Consider the following 18473-nt stretch of genomic DNA (forward strand, 5'->3'; position numbering starts at 1 on the left):
TTTAACAAAAGAACCGTTCTTCTTCGGGACTGATAAATAACTTTAAGGCTTCCCAGTCTTGTGACAAGAAAGAATTGTGGTTTTTCTTGTCACTGTTGCTGGGATCTAAACTTACATAAATAGGAGCACTTGCTCTGAAACATCCCCATTATGCATCTTGATATTAAAACCAGTGACTAGATGGAGTACTGATAGCACAGCTAAAATAGTGCTTTTAGGAAGTGGTTACTGATTTGTCTCCATAGCAATAGGTGCTCTGCCTTTCACTGGGATCTGAAGAGGTCCCCAGCTCATTCTTCATCTCCTTCCTCATTTTCCTCCCCTCACAGTAGGAACCTGTGCTGACTGCATAGATCCTATTGCCTTCTTCCCAAACCCAGCCTGGATTTCCTCCTGGCCACTTTATAGCCATTCGTTCTCTAACAACTCTGCCATTCAACCCTCTTGTTACTGTGCACTATTCTGCTCCTCGATGAAGGCTGTGTGATCTTGCCTATTTCAGCACTCCCAAGCAGTGATGCTGAATCACCCTTTCTAAAAGAAGAGAGGGGTTGCAGCTCTATTTAAAGCAAATTAGTATTTGTGCTTAGCATGCAAATCAGCATTCACACCTGAGCAGTCTGTCTACGGTGGTAAGATTTCTAGGAACCGCCTTCAGGTCGGTCACACCGAGCAGAGTGAAACCCCCAGCGCCTGGTTCTCCTTTACCTCCAAACCTTTGCTCAGCTGGCCTCACTGCAGATGATCTCCTGGGCACTGCAGCCCCTAGCGATCACAGCAGCGTGATATTCACAGGCCATTGCTGGGACTGGTGTGCGATGTGTTTGGGAGCCAGCTGCTTGCTAGTGGATTGCACGGCGCCTGGCGTGGCACAGCACACCACTTGCAGGGTTCAAATTGGAAGACATGAGTGACACCGCGCTGCTCAGAATCCTTGTAGAACTTCCGACATAAATAAAGACTTACTGAAACGGTCGGAATCGAAACCGTAACATCTCATCGAGGCTGCCGCGGTCAATAGAGCCGAACTCTCCGACCCCAGCGCACCCACATCCGCGGCACCGCCGGTCAGGACGAGCCGCATCCCGAGCATGCTCAGTGACCGGCGCTGTCCCTGCCCCGCTGCGTTGCCAGCATGCGGCCTCTGCCAGAGGAGGCGGTGCCGGTCATTGCGGGCCCGCCGCTCTTCCCCATGGGCAGCCGCACGGCGGACGGCGCGGGGCCCGAGCGGCCGCCAGGTGGGAGCAGGGCCGGCACCCCGCGGGACGGCCCCTGGATGGGGCTGCCTCAGCGTGCGGGGCGGCGCTGGGTGCGGGAATGGGGGGTGTCGTGCTTCGTGCAGCCCGCCTGAGGAGCGAGGTGCCCCCTGAGGCCGAGCTTGCGGGACGGAGGCTGGAAAGGCACCGCTGCCTCCGTGCGAAGCGGCTGACACCGCCGGGTGGGCGCAGGAGGACCGAAATGCGGTCGGGACTGTTTGTGTCGTGTGCCGGGCAGGTGGTGCCTCTCTGTACTCCTGTGTTAAGGGGAAAATACAGCTGTGTGGTGAGGAGGACGCACGTCTTGCACAGAATGTGATTTCCAAATCTATTTTGTAAAATGTACTTTTCTCTGTCCGTTTTTCGTTTCTTTTTCATTTAAGAGGATGGCACGCCAGAAGCGCCTGGTGAGGAATCGAGAAGGCTCAGCAGGCAGCAGCTGTTTACCATGCTTGCAGCAGCTTCCATAAACTTCAGCTCAATGATATGCTATTCCATCCTGGGACCCTTTTTCCCCGGGGAGGTAAACTACCTGTCTGTTCTTTTGTTTGTGTTTTTCACCTTGAAGCTTTTAAAAGGATCTTGAGCACCATAGGACCTTTGTAACTGTGGGTGAGTTGTGGTTTGCTCTTTGATTATGGGAATTGGTAACGCCTGCCTGGTGCTGGCTAAAATAGCTCAGAGTGTAAGTAACAGTGACCTGGTTCCTGCCCACGGGCTTATTTCATTGTTCCCTTGGCTGCACAGGAGGCAGCAAGTAAATGGCAGAGCAGCATTTGCTTGCTTGGTTTCACATGTGGTCGCTTTGCTCTAAGGCTCCACAGCCATTTCCTGCTGGAGCTTCCCTGCTCTCTCAAGTCTAAGAAACAGGTATCCCAGCCGGCACCCAGCTCTTAGCGTGGGAGGTGATAGATTATATAGTAAGTTATAGGGACGAGATAGATTGGAAATAGAAATGAAGTAGTTTTTTTGCAGTGTTGTGTAACAGTTTGGTGATAGAGCTGAGATTAAATCTCAAGCCGTGTCCTGACTTGCATTTCTGTACCTTAACCTCTCGATGACAATTTATTTATTTTTTCCTCTGTATTAACTTATGCTTGACTGTCATTCACCGTGTTAAAATTGCTGAACTAGTAACTGCAGGAAAAAATATACTCTCTGCTTATGCTGGGTGACTGCAGTGCTTAAGTGTGGGATGAAAAACACTGCCATGATGCCCTTGCAGCAGAAATCCACTTCTCTCATGACCAGGTTGTTCCCAATTCCTAAAAGGAAATGTTGAAATTTTTGCCCTTAATATGCCTTTGTAAGTGTGCTGTACCAGCTGGGTAAGTAAAAAAAGAAATGCTTGGCACTTGTTATCATAAAATATTATGAGTTGGAAGGGACCCACAAGAATCACAGAGTCCAACTCTTGGCTTCACATAGAACCACCAAAAATCTAAACCCTATGCCAGAGAGTGCTGTCTGAACACACCTTGAGCTCTGTTATTTGGGGCCGTGACCACTGCCCTGGGGAGCCTATTTTGTGCCCACCTCCCTCTGGTGAAGAACCTTTCCCTAGCCTGACCATCCCCTGACTCAGCTCTGTGCTATTCCCTTGGGTCCCATCACTGTCACCAGAGAGCAGAAATCAGTGCTGCCCCTCTATTCTCCTGGTGAAGGACTATAGGCCACCATGAAGCCTCTCTTCTGGCTTCTCTGGTCTGGGCTGAGCAAACCAAGGAACCTCAGATGCTCCTCGTGCATCTTGCCTCCAGACCCTTCACCACCTTTGCATCTATCCTTGTGTGCAAAGGTGGGCTACAAAGATGATGAAGGAGAGACATGACACAGTGAAGTTAACAGACTTCCCTGTTTGTTGTCTTCTTGCTGTGAGTGAGATTAAATCTCTGCAGGTAGAGTGCACCAGCTGGAGCAGTGGGGGGGTATAAAGTCTGTTCACCTGAAGTAGCATAGCATGCAGTGCAGCGTTTCTGTTCTTTGAGGAATTAATGTTGCTTTTCTCTTGATTATGTATAGCTTAAGTAGAAGAGGAAGATGTCTTTGAATTGTTGTAAAGTTACCTCACAAGCACCTGCTGCCTTTGAGAAAAGAAATTGTTTTGTAACTGCACAGACAGAATTAAAGATAATTTACAAAGCATGAATGTTACTCACCTGAAGAGTTGGCCTCCATCTTTACTTAGTTGTGATCTTTTTTGCAGGCAATAAAAAAAGGTGCCAATAACACAGTTGTTGGCCTGATTTTTGGATGTTTCGCTTTGGTCAATTTCTTGACGTCTTTAATCTTGGGAAATTATGTAAGTATCGTTGAAGCTGTGATTTACTTGTCTGATGACACAGATTGCTCCACAAGTATAATTGTGAGAATTGGGTGAGAAAATAGATGTTTCTTCAGGAGTGCTCTTGAAAGGTTGTCTGCGGTAACTGGAGCCCGGCCAGTCAGTCTGAACCTGGTTTAAGTCTTGTCAGCACAGTTTAAAAATTACTCTTCCATAGTTCCCAGAAGCAGCATAGTGTTTCTGAACTGCCACTGCTTGTTCTATGGTTTGCTTTTTTTTTGTTTCCCTCTCTGGTTAATTTCTGCTTGCTTCAGAATAATCTGCCCATCAGTCCTCCTTTATTTTATATCTTCCACTAGCCTATCTTTTATTTATTTCACATGTGTACATATTCAGTTTTATTTGTCTGTGTTAGTAAAGTGGGGCTTTTTATTTTTTCCTTTTAGTCTGCTTCACCCTTTTTTCCCTGGTATGTTGCCTTTTTCTTAGCCTGTCCTTCCATCGTGATGCTGTTGTTTAACTCAGTTTCCCCTTCCACTTCAACTGCAATATGAGGTCAATGTTTCCAGTTTTTTCCAGCTTCAGTTTTCTTGCAGAATCACTCTTTTTTCTCTGGTTGGATCACTTATAGATAAGTTACATCATAATTTGTTTGTGTGCTGAATCACTGCTTTTTATTAATCCTTGGCCAGAACTTATTAGCATCATACCCTGCCTAAGGTTGGGGCTGCTGCAGCTGGTCGCATTCAGCTATGGCACAGCCTTGCCAAGTACTTCAGAGCAGAGAGAGCCACCCTCGCTTGAGGACAGGTGGAGTGTGTCTTTGCCAATAGAGGTGTGCAGTCCAGCAGTCAAAAATCTTGAGGCTATCAATGAAACTTGGTGTAATAGAGGTTTCGGTGTTATTGGCTGAAACAGGAGGATGCTGTCCAGGCCTGAGCAAGACAAACAGTCTGAAATACCTGCTGTCCTTAGGGGATGTTACAGTGTAACAGCTCGGAATTGGAATACAGTGTAACAGCTCCAATGTACTTTGTTACTGGATTAAGTTTTCTGTCATGGCCTGTTCTCAACCTTCACCTTAGTGAAGAAGTCTGGAAACCAGGTGATTTTATCTAGTAATAAACAGAAGACCTGAAGTTACTATACCTAATATTCCAAAACTTTCTGTTATTAAGGGTCCTTTAAATCAGCTTCTGCTGACTCTCCCAAACCATGTGTGAAACAGGTGTTGCTGACTTGGCACTACTGACTTTACTGGAGGGGGAATGTGTTAATTTTATTTGGTAATGAAGAGTCCTACAGCAATCTGCTGCCCTACAGAAGCTGCAACATGCAGCTGTGAAATAGTTAACCCAACCATTGAGTTTCCAAGCTGAAAACTGGGTTAAGTCACTTAACTATTTAGAATATTTTTAGGTTCAGTGTGAAGACACACAGGCAGGAGAAGCATCTCCAGATCTTTTGGTTGTATGGGCTGTAAAATACTAATAATGCTTTGATTTCTTAACAGCAACTTTGAAAAAATTCTGATTGAAATAATAACTTGGGGATTATATTTAATTTACAGCTTACAGTGATTGGAGCAAAATTCATGTTTGTGGCAGGGATGTTTGTTTCAGGATGTGTAACCATTCTGTTTGGGTGAGTAATTTTTGTTTGCTTGCTTTCTTGCATCTGTCTTCCAGTTGTTTGCATCAAAATTAAAAGGAATTTACGGAACAGTTGGAAACTCTTGGACATCTTTTAGGTGTTGCTTAAGTCATTTTATTTATTTAATTATTTATTTTGCACCTTTGCTTTTATTTATCACTTGGAAAGCCCAAAAAACGCTTCTCCTTTTCAAGGTTTCAAGGCTCGTGTAGTTCTTGGAAAGCTAAGGAGAAAGTTTCTATAAATAAAAAAGCTTCCACAGTCAATGAACTGCAAGCAATCTGCCAGTGTGCAGCAATAAGGGAACTACTTATGCATAATATTTTAATTGTTGCTTTCTTAAAAAATAAATAATAAATAAAAAAAAATAAAATAAAAAACCCAAACCAAAATAACAACAACAACAACAAAAAACCAATTCTGAGTGTAAATAAGAAGATTTGTCTTGCAACCAGTGATTTGCCTGACAACGAGTGGCTACTCATTATAGGGGAAAAAAATGTATTACTAAAAATAAACTAAGTTCTTATTACATAATTCACCACATCTGACTCCTTGAATCACTGCTTGGAAAAGCTATGAAATACAACAGAGGATGGCATTGTGTGGTTTTGGATTTTTTAGGAGTTAGGAGGGTTGACTTTTTCTTCCCTTTTTTAGCATCACAGAAAGGGGGAAAAGGATAAGGATGAGAGAAGAGATTTGGTAGAGTTTGAATGAGTATGCTGATGTGATTCAAAAAGATGCAGCGATACAAAGTATTGTGTGTCTTACAGTTGTGTCCTTTTACTAGCAACAGTGATGTTCCTGAGCCATTTTTAATGTCTTATTGCATCCAGAAAGGTCTGTATTTACTTGATATTTTTTTTCCCCAGGATGCTGGACAAGGTGCCAAGTGGACCAATATTCATTGGTTTGTGCTTTTTAGTAAGAGCAATGGATGCAATAGGTTTTGCAGCAGCAATGACAGCATCATTTTCAATCCTTGCAAAGGCATTTCCCAGTAATATAGCTACTGTCCTGGTAAGTACAAAAAATGGTGTTACAACTGAGTACTCACAATACAATTAATTAGCTGTAGGCAGTTCTAAAACTGGGAGGATAAAATGTACTGTCTCACATGCAGATGTATTCAAAGTTATCACATGGGCTTTATATAAGATGCCAGATTGGCTGTAATTTAATAATCTGAGTTTTTCCCACTACAGTTTCAGTGTTTCCTGCCTCTAGTGAGTGAATCTAGTTGGCCAGTTGTGGGGAAAAAAAGCTTTAACTAGATGTGCTCACCTCCATCCAGGAATGCGCATTCCTGCCCTCCATAGAGGCCATAGTGTAACTTCAGCCTGGGTTGGCCTACAGGTGCTTTCCATCAGTAAAGCATTTGTCCTGCCTCAGGACTTATACATCTGGATGACAGCTAAGTAGCGGTGGGTATGGGTACAGTTGGTTTGAGTAGCCTTCCTTTTGCTGTCCCACTTTGTAAAGGTCATTGTAACATTGGAATTTCTCAATATACTGACTTTTTTTTAATCTGCTTTCTTTTCCACCGTTTAGGGCAGTCTTGAAATTTTTACTGGGCTTGGACTGGTGTTGGGCCCACCTTTAGGTGGCTTTTTGTATCAATCCTTTGGTTATGAGATCCCTTTCGTCACGCTGGGATGTTTGGTATTGGTCCTAGTGCCTGTGAATATGTGCTTATTACCAAAATATGGTAAGCCCCTTTCTCCCTAGCTCCTTTGTTTACCTTAATTTTTTGTCTTTCTAACTGGCCTTTAGAAAATTGTTGGCTTCTGGAATCTGATTCAACCCAGAGGGTTGAATTAACTTGCAATCTTCATCAGGCCCGTGTTTTAGCAACTAATACATGCAGATGGCCTGGAATTAATTCAGCATGTCATGTCTATTTCTACAGAGGCTTAGGACTCTGGAAGTAAGCTGAGATATATTTTTGTGTGTCTCCTTAGCTTCAGAGCCTGTGAAGGGTCAGTAGTAACTGCTTAATATCAGTTTGTGATAGCCAGCTGAAGAAAGGCAGGAGATAGGCTTTGCGTAGGACAAGAGAGCTTGGTGTGTTTGAGGATTTGGTGGGGGGGAGAATTATGGTGAGAACAAGAAGGGGGATTATTTGTACTGATCGGTACCTGATCTGATTATTATGAAAGAACATTAAAATTAATAAATGCAGGGGATAACAGAAGTTCTGGAGATCATATGCATTTGGTTAAATTTTAGATTATCCTGTTTGGGCAGAAAGATAGCTTAAAGATGAATCTTCACAAAGGATGGTGATTGAAAGGTTCTGATTTTTCTTAGATTTTAATTCTGAGACAAACAGAGTAACTATAAAATAGTTTTTTGGTTGTTTTTTTCCCCCCTCATTTTTCTTCTTAAATTCAAAAGCCTTGAAGATTAACTTCACTTATACTGGCTTTTAGAAAAAACCTACTGTGGTTAAACACATGCATGCTTGAAACTACACTAATAAATGTAGCTCTGAGTTGGTGGATGCAGATGAGTGAACTTTAGTATTACATATGCTCTGAGATGGCATTCAGCAATTAAGGCACAAACAGCATCAAGAAGGGAGCCTGAATTAGAAATGGCATCCAACAGAGGCACCTTAAAAGAAGCTTCTTGTCTTGAACATGAATGGAACATGTAGGTGACCTGAATTAGTGTTAGTGTACAGATGAAGTACTAGGAGAATTCATTTTCCCTTGTTTTAAACTGAAATGTATCCATGAAATTTTCATTGTATATGGACTAGTGGAGAAGTAACTGCATTTTCACAATATTTTTATTTCTTCTTTTTCTTTCTTTTCTCTCAAATCAGATTCGATCCCTAGCAAGGAATCATTTTGGAAGCTCTTTCTTCTGCCAAAAGTCTTATTTCTGTGTTTTACTATATTTTCTCTAAGTGCATGCTTGGGCTTTTTGGATCCCACAATGTCTCTATTTATCCTAAAGAAGGTAAGTCCTTCTAATGTGCAGGAAAGTCCTAACATGCAGTGAACATCTGGTTAAAAAAAAAAAAAGTACTTTAAATTATCCCAAACAATATTGCGCCATATTCATTTCATTTGGTTTAATTAACTTGATTTCCAAATAATTTATATAATCGATTGACACAGGGTCTCAGGACCTTTGAGAATGAGGAAGTTCAGGGCTTTGAAAACATTTGCTTTTTCCGCTTAATTGGCTTTCAGCTGCAGGAGCAATGCTCTCAGCAGGCAGGTTTTATAAACCTTCCTTGCTGAAAGCAAATTCTGTGTTGCAACAGTCGTTTTCAGCATCATGTCTCTTGATGGGGAGATGGTGCCAGAGCCCTGCTTTCACTTATGACAATGCCAGAGAGAAACTGGTTGTAACTGGGTAGTTGGCTAGCTGGGTTCTTCAGCACTTATTAAGAGGCAAAATAAATCCTTGCTTTGGATTTATTTTGATATTTCTATCTAATTTTGTTTATTTGTTTTTCCAATAGTGTTTAAAGTAATTAATTTAGAGGGAATGGTTCCTACGTGAAATTAAGCAGTGCTTTTTGAGTTGCTTATACATTTGTTCTCTAGGGCATAGCATTTTGTAAGACATAATGCCACTGCTACTTTTTCCCTGTCTAGTTCAGCATTAAATGTACTTATCCAGGATGGAGAAGGCATGGTGCTAACCTTTTACATCTTCAGAAATGTGAACATGTCTTCTATCACCCAGACAGGATCCAGTAATTATCCCACTGTCGAGTAGTGTGCTGCTTTTTCCCTGCTCTGTGCTAGCAGGTACTTGCTGTGAAAGGACTGCAGCCTTCTTGGCAATTGTTCTAACCACAAAATTAGAGTTATTATCATGTTCTTGCATATGAAGAGGAAATACTGAACGTTTATGTAGTTCAGGCCACATGAAACGCCCTTGAATACCTTCTAGCTGTTCTAGCATTCATTTGAGAGGCTTGTGTGCATTTGATTCATTATGAATTTTGCTTCAGTATACAGATTTTGCTGCATTATGAAAATGTACACCTTGGGGTGTTTGAAAGAAGCCTCTTATTCAGTTCAAAAGCCATTGTTGTGTTTTACAGTACTACTTTCTTTTAAGATGTCCCAGTTAGCAGTGAATTCCTATGGTTTTTATGCTTTTCTAAATGAAACTAGAGCCGGAGGTTGGAGAGATAATGATTAAATCTGTTTTCATTTCAGTATATGAAATACCTGTTTCAACTATGCCAGATATCAGTGTTAGGATCCCATGTGCTGGTGTAGAGATCTAGGATAATGTTTGTGCCTTTTTTTTTTTTCTCTTTAGTCTTATCTGAGTACAGTCATGTCAGGCTTTGTTATTATGTGCCTAGAAATGGATTGGGAATGAAACTGTCTTCACTGATGACTTGAAATACTTAACAAAAATTTGTATGAAATCAATAAAATGTGTAAAACTGTGCATAGATTTCATTAATTTGACCTAAAATACAATTCTTGGATTGTCCTTTAATTAATGTAATTTGTATGGTTTGTGTTGTTTTGTTGTGGTTTTGTGTTTTTTTTCCTTCTCGTAGTTCAAACTCCCAGCTGGATATGTGGGCTTAGTGTTCCTGGGTTTGGCACTCTCGTACTCCCTGTCTTCTCCCCTTCTTGGACTCCTAAGTGACAAAATACCAGTGAGTACTGTCCTGGTTGCTTGTATGGTGGTGGTGATGTGTTCTGTGTGTTTAGTGAAAAGTGGAGGACTTCCCATATTGAAGTAATGGACATTGACCACAATGCTGTTGTGAAGAGATCTGTGTTTCAGGACTTTGCACGTGCACTGAATAATGCCAGTTTAAGGTCTCTTTTCCAAGGTCTGGATTGTACAAGAGCATACAAAACTGACACTGGTTAAGTATCTTACAGTTTAAATGTTTCCAGCCAGTACAGGACAGACTGTTAAAATATGTTACAGTTATTCATGCATTTGCCCACATCTGATTTTATCTACTTTTGAGAGGAGTAAGATGTATGTAAAACTGCATTGTTGACAACCATACTAATTGATCAAGGATAGTTCTGTCCTATTTTTTTTTCCTCCTGGCTGAAACTATTAATGATCTTTGTATGTGAAAACTGCTTGCAGTGCTGTACTGTATTTCTTATGCTAAGGAAGAATGAGACCTAAAATATTTTCTAACAGAGCAGTACCCTTATTCGCTATTCTGAAATCTCTGTACTAAGTACTTCTGACAGTGAATGTGCTGGTGACAAGAAAACATAAGTTCAGTGTTTCTTAATGTTTAGAAATTGTGAATTGCTAGCTTATGTGTAATGATGGTCTGTAGAGCAGCAGTACTTTTGAAAAGATGAAGATTTAGAAGAGGAGTATTGGAAAAGACAAAATAGCTGCATTACATGTTCGCATTTTTAAATTGCATGCTTCTTCCTTTCTATCACAGCGCCTCAGGAAATGGCTGCTGGTATCAGGAGGCCTAATAACAGCCCTGTGCTTTTTCTTGTTGGGACCTGCTCCTGTACTGCACATTGAAAGGTTGTGAATTGCCTCTTCTTGAACCTGTCTCCTGAAGTGATGTTTTAGTTTTTGCTAGCATGGCCATTACGTTTGTCCACAAGTCTATGTTTAGCACTTCTGACCTTGAAACAGAGTGTTCTTCACTTCTGACCAAGACTATTAATGTAAATCAAAGAAATTACCTGAAAATTGAGGTGTAGCTAAGGTAGAAATGATAGCATTTTTAAATAGATCCTTTTTCTATGTATTTTGTTTGCTCATGTTAATGTGTGCATTGAGAAGAGTGCTGCTTTTTTATTTTCCTTTCCTCCCAGTTCTGTGGAACTTCCACTTCAGCAAAACAGAATCCCCTTTCTGTCTTATTTTCCAATCTTCTTAGTTTAATCAGTGTTCGTTAACTATGGGCTTTACACATGTGGCTGTATTACTAAATTAAGCTCATCTGTCCACCGCTTCTCTGGTGTGTTCCTCTTAAGATTAACTTAATATTTGATAGAGAAATATTTAAACTGAGCATGCAACATTAAAATGCTTTGCTGAAGTCCTTTTGTTTTTTCTTTAAAGCATAGAGATTTATTTTCAATTCTAAGTGTTAGTGCTGTTCTTCTTGACTTCAGGAAACTTAGTCTTGTGTTAAGTCAGCTTGTTTCGATGTAACAGCATTCAGTCAAATGGTGTCTTGATCTGAAAAGAATCTTCAGCTGTTTTTTAAATGCCTCTTTTGCAGTCAGTTGTGGATGTTTGTCCTAGTGCTGGTTTTGCTTGGCTTCTCCCTTGGAATGAGTGCCATCCCAGTATTTCCAGAGATACTGCAGTGTGCATAGTAAGTAATTGTCCAGTGTATCAATTGTAGGAAGCTCAAGATGTAACTTATTTTCAGAGGTGAATGCAAAGTGGGCTTTTTGTGTGGCTGTTTCCTCGTGTTGAGACCAATGCAGTGAGTAGCAATTATGTGCTTCTTCCACTACTTTTTTTGTCCTAGATTTTTCTGACTGAGTAACCCATTAAGACACAGACGTATTATGAGTAAATTTTTGTAGATGTGTGCTTCTGTGCTACAGGCACAATTAATGGACTTACAGTCTCATAGTATGGGGTGACTCATGTGTGGTTTTATTCACACAGGACTTATTTCACCTTCTTAGGAAGATTAGCCTGTAATTTATACTGGATTTTCAGTCTGTGCTGGCATTATGCCAATAACTGGCAAGTTGCAGTTGCTTGAAGTACAAAGTCTGTGATGTGGCTTGACAGCAATGTTATAAAAGAGTTTTGATTTACTTTTGTAAGTATGTTCCCCTTGAAGCAGGGTCTTTCCTTCTTAAAAGCCACCTATCGTTGTTTTACACTTGCCATGTGAGATATGGAGACTGAGCAATGGTGTAATGTTAGAAGTCTCCCCAGGAAGAGACATGAGAGGTGATAAGTAACATTGCACTCCTCTAGAAAAACAGCAAAGATAAACTGATAAACAAATGTGATTCAACCAAACCCATTTTAGGGGAAGGCTGTAGATTGAGACATGGTAATGTATTGCACATCTCTAATTGTGCTGTCTTCCTGCTGTAGTGAAAATGGATTTGAAGAAGGCTTGAGTTTACTGGGGCTGGTGTCTGGACTCTTTAATGCCATGTGGTCCCTTGGGTATGTATACAGTCACCTTTTTATAGGCGACAGCGTTCTGTTGTTCTTCACTATTGCTGTGTGAAAACATGCTGAATTACGTGGTGTCACTGTGTTGACTTTGATTCAAGAGATTCTGGCCATATTTGTAGTAGACATGTTAAAATAAGGCTTTTATCCTACAAAGGAATGGACTTGTCTACCTTTAAAATGTATTGCCTTCATATAAAAAAGACTGCATTGATTAAATGGGTGTTAGTTTGCCCTCCTTAATGATTATTTTTGTTACTAGCGAAACCTTTGATGTTTATTATAGACATAAGTAGACTCTGATTTTTTTTTTTTTTTTTTTTTTTTTTTTTTCTACTCTTGCACTTACCTCCTTTTTTATGTTCTGGGTGGAACACCCTGTTCTCTTTCAACTACAGCCATTACTCAAGGTCTGCCTTTGCAGAGCTTAGCAGAGTGTTCCTGAATTTCTTACCCAGTGGTTGTCATAGAAATGAGTGAAAGATGCTGCTGACTTGAATGACTCTTCAAAGTTGTTACTCAGTGAGAAATGAGTCCCTCTATTGGCAGCCACTTTCACAATATTCTCTCAGTCTGTGTAGTCCTCTGTGGCTACAGATGGGTTTCAACTGCACCATTTTTATAAGATGAACCTGACATCTTGCACTTCAGTTATTTGGTGTAGGGTTCGGTACAGATAGATGCAGTATAAAGTTAGCAAAACTCAATTTCATGGTGCTGCTGAGCATGCTGCTATTATGACTGGCTTCCAGGAAATCTCTTGTTGTACAGAGTTTCATCCCTTGCTGTAGCAAGTGATAAAATGATTATGTAGAACTTTTGCATAACCTATCATGGTGTTCTTAGACTGACAGAGGTGCTAGGATGTTACATAAGCTCAGCCTTGTAGTGAGCACAGTAATGATAACCATATCCGTCATACAGTGCCTTTCTGCCTGCTCATATCCATCTATTTTCAGGTTTGGATGGTTTAAATTTTCAGAGATTAGGGTTTAAGTTTCTTTTATGGTAGAAGATATCTATATAGGCACTGTTAGAACATTGGAGCCCCCAAGCCATCCAGGATACAGAAAAGAATGCATTCAGCACTATGATGTATATCATGTCTACAGCTGAGGAGGCAACTAAGCAGATATACTGGGGCCATGACAAACAAAGAGTTAATACTTGCTGCCTAAGTCAGCTTCTTTGTTGATAAGAATGGATCAATGTTGAGTTGATCAATGGAGAAAGGCCACAAAGTACCATAAAACCTGTGCAGATAACATAATCTGTACCTTTTATTTATTTGGTATATCTGCTCCTCTTTTTGATTTGTTACAGGGCATTTATAGGTCCCACTTTAGGAGGATTTCTAAATGAAAAGCTGGGTTTTGAATGGGCATCAGCCATCCAAGGAGGATGGGCAGTGTTAAGTGTAAGTGATAAATGTTTTGCTTTTTGTTGCGCTTAATATCTGTTGCACTTAAGAGCTGTTGTATGAGGTTGTTATTATCATGATTGTAAATGACTGTTTTCTCAAAGGGACTCGCAACTGGAATATTTTATATTGCTGAGGCCATGCGGAAAAGGTATGTGGAGTTATTCTTTGTGTTTTACTTAACACCGTATAAAGCAGGTCTCTGGGAAGTATGCTTCTGTTTTTTCTTCACTGCCAATCTGATATTAAATGACAGAATGAACAGTAAAAAGATTACTTATATACATCTCTATTCTTTACTAAATCCTCACTGACCTAAACAGAGACCCGAACTAGGTCTTGCCTTTTCTCCATAAGCAATTGGGCTTTATTATGGCATTATTGCGACTTTACTGTGATATTAAGGAGTAAATAGTTCTGGTGGCTCCTCCAGAAAGATATCTGTGAACTGTGTCAGTAGAAACGAGATGCGTGAAAGCAATAATATGTAGTTCTGCACAACACTAAGGAAACAAATTCCATGATCCACTTAGCTCTTTCCATATTTTGTGAGTTTTATGTTATAATGTTGGTATTACATAGAAATGACTACAGAATGTTAAACCTGTTTCACCCCTTTCATTTCCTTCCTTCTGCAAACAGCTCCAGTTCCAGCCAGTTGCAAAACTCTCCCAGTGATAATGAAGAAAGAACTCATCTATTGGGTAGTGAAACATAACCATGAATGTTTTTGATTCTCTGTTTATTACTGTGGTTTAACTTAGTGTTGTGGTGAGTGGGCTTAACAGTGTTTTGTTGTTCTGGACTTGGGATACACGATCTTCCTAGCAAAGAACCAGTTGTGGTTTAGTTGGAGCTGCATCACTGTTTTGAAACACTAAACACTGACTGCCTTTCTTTTGGAAGTCCTCACGTGGATCAGTTGCGCTGAGTGGCCCTCAAATGTCAGCCTTTTTAATTGTATTCTGTATACAGTGTTTCACTGTATATAAAGAGGTGCATTTCCAAACGTCTGGCTTCTGTACTTGAGCCTGCTGTGCATTACTCTTGGATAAAGCTACTATTTTGTTACTACGATTTTCTCTATTTTTTTAGAAGAAAGACTATCTTGTAATACCTTTACTGACACTGTAAAATTTTGAAACACAGTTTGAAGTGGCAAAGCATTTAAGCACAGTGCTGTTTTCAATAAAGCAACTTTTTTTTTTCCTAAGTTCTGTGACAGGAAAAGTCTTTGTGTCTACTAGCACTTATAATACATGAAAGCGCCTGAAAATGAGAAGTAAACATCTCCATGCAGAACTGATTTCTGGTCATAGAGGAGACGGGGTGCTCCAAATATGTCTGTGTGTGTACGTGTACATTCCTCTAACTTGCGGAAGCTTAGGTTAGTCTGTGAGATAACTGTTCTGCTAGTAAATGCGAGCTGCAATATTTCTACCAGCTGCCTGTGCAATAAATATACCTATCAGAAGCCTGGGGTTACCATTTTTCAACAGAGAGGAAAAATCTCCTCCTTCTAGGTACTAAGCACAAAAGGTGATGTGAACTGAGATATGGACATGCCATGCAAACTGACACCCTATTTTTAGTCCTCGGCTGTGACATGAGTCTTATTTTGTCTTTGAATCCAGAACTGGGCCCTGGAAGAGGTACTCTGTAGTATCCATTTGTCCCATAGATAAGGAAAATGGTTTACTCCTAGCATTTTGCAATCAGCTTCTGTTGTGAGAAGCTAGTGGAATTTACACAAAAAAAATTCTGCCAGAGCACTTTTTCAGGTGCTGATGAGAAAAACTGCTGAGAGAACAGGGTACCGAAAAGCAGAAATATGCAGGTAATGGCTTTCAATTTGTATCAGATATTAGATCTTTCTGAAATCTGGAGCATACCATTCAGCTTGTTTTAAAATGCCAGTCCTGCCCTTGCTGTTGGTGAGGCAGGTAAGAAGGAGCTGAGAGAACTAGGGGTAAATGCAAAGGGTACAAGGTGCAAATCCACAGAAATGAAATTTCACTCTGAGGAATTACCCACTTTCCTACCTGATTTGTGCTGTTAAGACTTGAAGTGGTAGGGATTACCAGAATGTAAATGTCACTGAAAATAATGAGCTGTCCTGCAGCTCATTTCAACTTTTCCTGTTGTCCAGTAGAAACGGTAGAAAATTAACAGCTCTGGCACTGCATCTTCTCCCCTTTTCCTTCTTTCACATTTGCAGTAGAGGTAAAAAAACAAACCACAAAAACTAAATTGAGGTCCTGTCACAAACATCTTCTGCCATGACTATCGAGGAGTCCAGGAACTATGGCTGAAGAGCAGTGGAATCTCCTATGGGAAACTGAGTGCTGCCATGTCTGGTGCTGTTCTTCTCTCATCCAATGGCAAGTCTAAATACCCAGTTTGCTTTATTGGTGTTGTTGTACAGTCTGTGAACTTGTGAATAAATACTAGGCATAAGTAAACTCATTTGGAGCACTGCTGAGCTGGTGATGGCACCATCAGCATCCAAACAGCAGTGCTGACCTCAGAGCCAGCACCTTGCCCACACTCTACTAGGTGTACTTGTGCTGGTTTTTGCTCAGGTTTCCCAAACTAGCTTTCATCCTACTGTGACCTGGGGTTACATTAACCTACCTTCCCAGAGCAATGATGTACTTGTATAGTTTGCTAATCTGGCTGGCAATGTGTTTCTTCAGTTGCAGCACAGCAGTGACTTCTTTATCAGTGGCATAATGTAGGATTGCTCAATGCTCACAACTGTCTGACCTTTGGTGTTGTAAGGTTTCTGGGACACAGGGATTGTGTTGCATGGTGTCAGCTTCCCAGCACTCCAGGGAATTCACAGGTTTCTGCAAGACCTTTTTTTATTGAAGTTCCCTGTCTTTGCTTGCCCGTCCTCCTCTTGGGTGACTTCAGATTTCAGGTATGGGGCTACTGAGGTCTCATGTCTCTGCTGTGGTTTTGGTGCTGTCTGCTCCTGATGTCTGGGCCCTGGACAGCTACATCACAGCTGCCTACAAGCAGTGTGCACTTGTCACAGGACACAGAAATGCCTGCCTCTCCTGAGGAGGCCTTGTTGCTTATGGGCAGAAGTATGGATATTCTTGAAATGGCCATCGAAGAAGCAGCCAGACAGGTATTATGACTTAATTGCAGCCATTCAATTTGGTAAATACTCATCATCTACAGGAGGAGGAGAAATGCTGTCTTTTGTTTGTCTGTATTGATACGAGGGTGCCTGTATCATTGTGACTCCTGAAGATGGTCTTCATGAGGAAAACACTATATGCTTATTTTGAGGATATTCCAGACCCACAGGTGGACTGTGTTCCATGTAGTGATTCTGAAAGGTATAGTCTTTGCTATACAAGGGGAATGGTATGGTGAGGAAAAACAACTACGCTGAGGATTGCTTATGCATATCTTTTAAAATGTCTTGGGGTAACTGGAAGAGGAAGAGAATGAGCTGCTCAGGTGTTGGGAGTAGTGCAGTTTAGTGATGAGATGTGATGGATAGGGTTGATGGTTGGACTTAATGATCCTGAAAGTCTTTTCCAGCCAGATAACTCTAAGATTCTGTGAATTTTTGAAAGGTGGTGGAACACAATGTAGAAGAAACAAATTCTGAGCAGCTGAATCAAGAGCTGAAGCAGAATGCTGAGATCATCTCATATGTCATGGTCACATCGGTGTTTTATTACAGGACAGCAGCAAGAAGAACTAGAAGGTGCAAAGATTAACTTTCACTATGAGCAAACTTCTGTCTTCCTTGGTTATTTCACTTAAGATAAAGCCAGAATTTTCAGCATTCTGAGCTTGAAACACAAAACCGCTGCCTTCTGTTGAACATCAGAAAACAATTGTATGAAGAGCAACTAACTTAAAACAATTGTTTTGGCAGTCTTTAGTTTTAGTTTTGATATTGATACAGATTATCTCTTTTTGACGCCTTATTTCCTTCCTTCTATGCTGATTAGATTTGTTCCTCACTAGTACAGAAAAGACTGAGCTGCCCAGCAAGGAACTACTCTAGACCATGTGGTTGCAAATATGGTGAGCAAGAAGCCATGTGAGTTCATTGATCCAAGATGACTAAGTGAGATGGTTACTATCAGTACAATACCAACATTGTCTTTGATTCAGAAGGGAAACTGGTGGCTCATTGTCACAAGGTACAGCAATTCTAAGAATTTCAGGAACTGGATGATCCATGGGTAACGAGAGATGTGGAACAAAGGCTACTTCCCAGGATTAAGCATACTTGTACATAGAGTCATTATTTATTATTTATAAAGTAGAATGAAGCATTAAAACTTTAATGTCCTGAATTCCTGCTAAGTAAGTAGAAATCTCTTTCATTTCTGTAAATCAGAATCACAGATATTTGTGCTTAATTCTTCTTGCAATGGTTTGAATTTTCCTTTTCAAAATTAAGTAATGTGTTCACAAAACATATTCTCAATTACTGGTATTTAAGTGAATGAATACTGTAATCAATATTACTGATTCCAACCATTTGATTCCCTTTCTATTTTTGTTCTTTTATGTCAACAAACAGTACAGCCTTTTTTGTGACACAGAAACAGTTTAATTGCCCAAAGGATCCAGAATGTGTGACTTTCTGTACATCCTTTGGATACTTTAGCATTTTCACTTGTGCAGACATACTCTTCCGTGATTCTGCTGTGGTTTGGGTGAGCACATTTCAGATTGTCAA

General features: G+C 40.6%; 1 protein-coding gene across 2 annotated transcripts; it reads left to right on the forward strand.

Moving 5' to 3' along the window:
- Positions 1-1149: 1149 nt before the first annotated feature.
- On the forward strand, positions 1150-14969 carry SLC18B1 (solute carrier family 18 member B1). 2 transcript variants are annotated; one of them, XM_085543628.1, is made up of 14 exons: positions 1150-1542; positions 1640-1779; positions 3463-3558; positions 5111-5184; positions 6069-6216; positions 6748-6904; positions 8027-8163; positions 9740-9841; positions 10610-10701; positions 11411-11506; positions 12253-12327; positions 13660-13753; positions 13861-13907; positions 14399-14969. In XM_085543628.1, exons 2-14 carry the CDS (start codon positions 1705-1707, stop codon positions 14472-14474), a joined length of 1269 nt encoding a protein of 422 aa, XP_085399754.1. In that variant the 5' UTR covers positions 1150-1542; positions 1640-1704; the 3' UTR covers positions 14475-14969. The 2 variants fall into 2 exon arrangements, with proteins under 2 accessions (XP_085399754.1, XP_015713988.2); XM_015858502.2 differs by having other exon boundaries at positions 1150-1238.
- The last annotated feature ends 3504 nt before the right edge of the window (positions 14970-18473 follow it).

This window comes from Coturnix japonica, chromosome 3, assembly GCF_054131305.1.
Source record: "Coturnix japonica strain WE chromosome 3, WE-NBRP24, whole genome shotgun sequence".
NCBI classification, from domain to species: domain Eukaryota; kingdom Metazoa; phylum Chordata; class Aves; order Galliformes; family Phasianidae; genus Coturnix; species Coturnix japonica.

Excerpts from the sequence above, each read along its gene's own strand:
- SLC18B1 (XM_015858502.2), top strand. The coding sequence starts at position 1,193 with ATGGGCAGCCGCACGGCGGACGGCGCGGGGCCCGAGCGGCCGCCAG. Across the intron at positions 6,217-6,747 it reads GTAATATAGCTACTGTCCTG|GGCAGTCTTGAAATTTTTAC; the intron begins GTAAGTACAAAA and ends TCCACCGTTTAG. Across the intron at positions 13,754-13,860 it reads GAGGATGGGCAGTGTTAAGT|GGACTCGCAACTGGAATATT; the intron begins GTAAGTGATAAA and ends GTTTTCTCAAAG.